The sequence below is a fragment of the Furipterus horrens genome, unplaced genomic scaffold (assembly GCF_987537825.1).
Source record: "Furipterus horrens unplaced genomic scaffold, mFurHor1.1.pri manual_scaffold_5, whole genome shotgun sequence".
Lineage (NCBI taxonomy): Eukaryota > Metazoa > Chordata > Mammalia > Chiroptera > Furipteridae > Furipterus > Furipterus horrens.
In genome coordinates, this window is record NW_028327175.1 from 78,919,111 (window position 1) to 78,921,774 (window position 2,664).

At 39.3% G+C, this 2,664-nt stretch overlaps 1 protein-coding gene across 1 annotated transcript; it reads right to left on the bottom strand.

Annotated features, from left to right (window-relative positions):
- Positions 1-1,808: 1,808 nt before the first annotated feature.
- LOC150008834 (ubiquitin-conjugating enzyme E2 C-like) lies at positions 1,809-2,294 on the bottom strand. The gene has a single exon (XM_090279326.1). The coding sequence runs from the start codon at positions 2,292-2,294 to the stop codon at positions 1,809-1,811; it is 486 nt and encodes a 161-aa protein (XP_090135452.1).
- Between the last annotated feature and the right edge of the window lie 370 nt (positions 2,295-2,664).

Below are 2,664 nucleotides of genomic sequence, written 5' to 3' on the forward strand. Positions count from 1 at the left end.
TTTTTCACTGAGGCCATTCTTGGACATCCCATCTAAAATTTCCATCATCTCTGTTATTATTTTTCTCCTAAGCTCTTACGATTACTTAACAGATTATAAAATATGCTCATTAATTTTTTTTCCATGACTCTGCATTCTACAACACAGTATTAACTCCATAAAAGGGAGGTTTTTGTCTGCTTCATTCACAACTCTATCCTCCAAACCTAAAATAGTATTGGACACATAGTATGTCTTCAATAAATATTGATCGAAGAAATTGAGGGATTGGCCTCTGTAGCTCCATGCAGCTCCCCATTGGCACAGTTTTCATTCTGCAGACCTGGGGCTCAGCCTCCTCCACCCACCACTCCCATCCACCTTGCCCCCCTCAGCTCCTGGGTTCTGATCTCCCTGGGCTGCCCTCTGTGATATAAGGTACATGCTCCCCAGCTCTCCTCTCTCTCTCACCTCGGCCTCTCAAGTCACTGCACAACTGTCCAAAGAGTTTTGCTACTGGTAACTATTGGGTTGGCCAAAAAGTTTGTTTCTTTTTCTGTAAGATGGCTCTAGTAGTGCTTAGTTGTCTTTAACTTCATTCAAAACAATTTTGTTAGATTTTATTGTGACAGCTTTCATATCAGCATTCATTAAAAAAAAATCAAAATTGAATTCTTGTGTAACCATTTTAATATTGAAGATGGAAGAAAATATGCAACATTTTCAGCACATTACAGTTTATTATTTCAAGAAAAGAAAAAAATACAACTGAAATGCAAAGAAAAGATTTGTGCAGTATATGGAGAAGATGCCATGACTGATCAAACATGTCAAAAGTGGTTTGTGAACTTTCATGCTGGAGATTTCTTACTGGATGATACTCCATGATAGAGTAGATCAGTAGAAGTTGATAGCAATCAAATTGAGACATTAATTGAGAACAATCGATGTTATTCCATGCAGAAGCTAGCCAACATACTCAAAATATCCACAACAATAAAGTTATTGGTGAAAATGAAAAATGTGTCCTTTATGGAAAAAACCATAAGACTTTTTGTCCAACCCAATATATAGGAGCAGACAGGTTTAGCTAAAATAATAATAATAACTGGTAGAAAAGTCACCAGTTACAATGAATCTCACAAAGTATAAATAAATATTACCCCTGGTTTCTAGTAAAAGCTTCCACATGTGGCTTTAGGTTAATTGTTGTCCCTAAAACTTATTGATTCTGTTGTGAATAATGTTTTTTTTCTTTATCCTTTCTTATTAATATGCTGGTATATAAGAATGTATTATATAAAAGTGGTTGATCTTTAATTCAGCACCTTTGCTGAACCCTGTTCTCAGTTCTAATAAATTAGTTCTAATGGAACATGTAATATTCTTATATTCAGAGTTTTCTGAATTTTCTACGTAGCCAATCATATTCTTTGTAAATGACAATTTAATGTCTTCTTGTCAAAGCCTTCTTTTTCTTTGCTACATAGTTGCTTTCTTTTCCTTTTCCTTTTTTTTTTTTTTTTTTTTGTGTGTGTGTGTGTGTGTGAATTAATCAAGTATTCTGTACCCTCTCCATTTCTTCCCTTTGTCAGCTTGGAGGTAGTTATCACTAAGTTTTTAGTATGTATACTCCACTACCTAAAATTTTTTGTAAAAAATAAAACCCTATATGTATTTATTTAATATATTCATTATAAGGGCTCAACCAGAGACTTAATTTTCTGTACGAAAATCAAAGAAAAGACAAACCATGTGAGGAAAAAATAAAGACAATGCAGGGAGACAGGCTAGACAGCCAAGTCAGGGCTCTTGGCGGGAGACCTGCTCTAAGATTTCTTGCAGATTCTTAAAGGTGGGTGTTGCCAGAACTTAGCAGCATGTGTGTTCAAAGGGCTATTGATGTTGGATTCTCCCAGCAGGTCCTGCGTGGAGACCAGGATGGTTCCGATGTCACAAGGCTGACCACTTTTCCTCCAGGATGTCCAGGCAGAAGTGACTCTGGTGTCCATGTGGTGGTGGTGGTGGCAGGTCATGAGGAGCTTCCATGTGGGGACAGTAGGCACTGGGACAGTAGCTTCTGGGAACTCCCTGGAGAGAGACCTCAGATCTTCAAAGACTGTTCTGATCCTCTGTGAATGCCCCCCACCCTGCCATTTGAAGAAGTGGTTCAAGTCAGGGAAGGCAGAAGTTCTCTTGTTGCTAGACTTGCTGCGGATCATCAGACTGGGCTCTTCCTCTGCAGTGGCTACTGGGTGGTGGTCCTGGGAGGCCATCCAGGCCCTGCTGGCAATGACACAGACCCTGGAGAACATGATTACAACTCTTTGTTATATAATTTCTAATACAATCCAAGGTTGTTTTGCCCCAAATAATAGGGATTCAGAGACAACAGTAGGAGGGGAGCTTCCATCAAAGAGATGGGTCTTAAAGGATAGGAGGGTTTTGTTTGGCCCACATTGCAGCTTCTTGAACAGTATTTAGGAGTGTCAGTGCCTCTGTTCTTGCTTAAGATGTTCCAAAAAGAAGATAGGTCAGTGAACAAGTTCACCCAGACATATGCGAAGGAAGCCAGGAAACCCAATTAAAGCCACTGAGATAACATTCAACTCACATCCCCTCTTGACCTCTTCCACTCACACTGGGATCCCCTGATCCTAATTTCCTGTTTTTCTCATGGCCCCA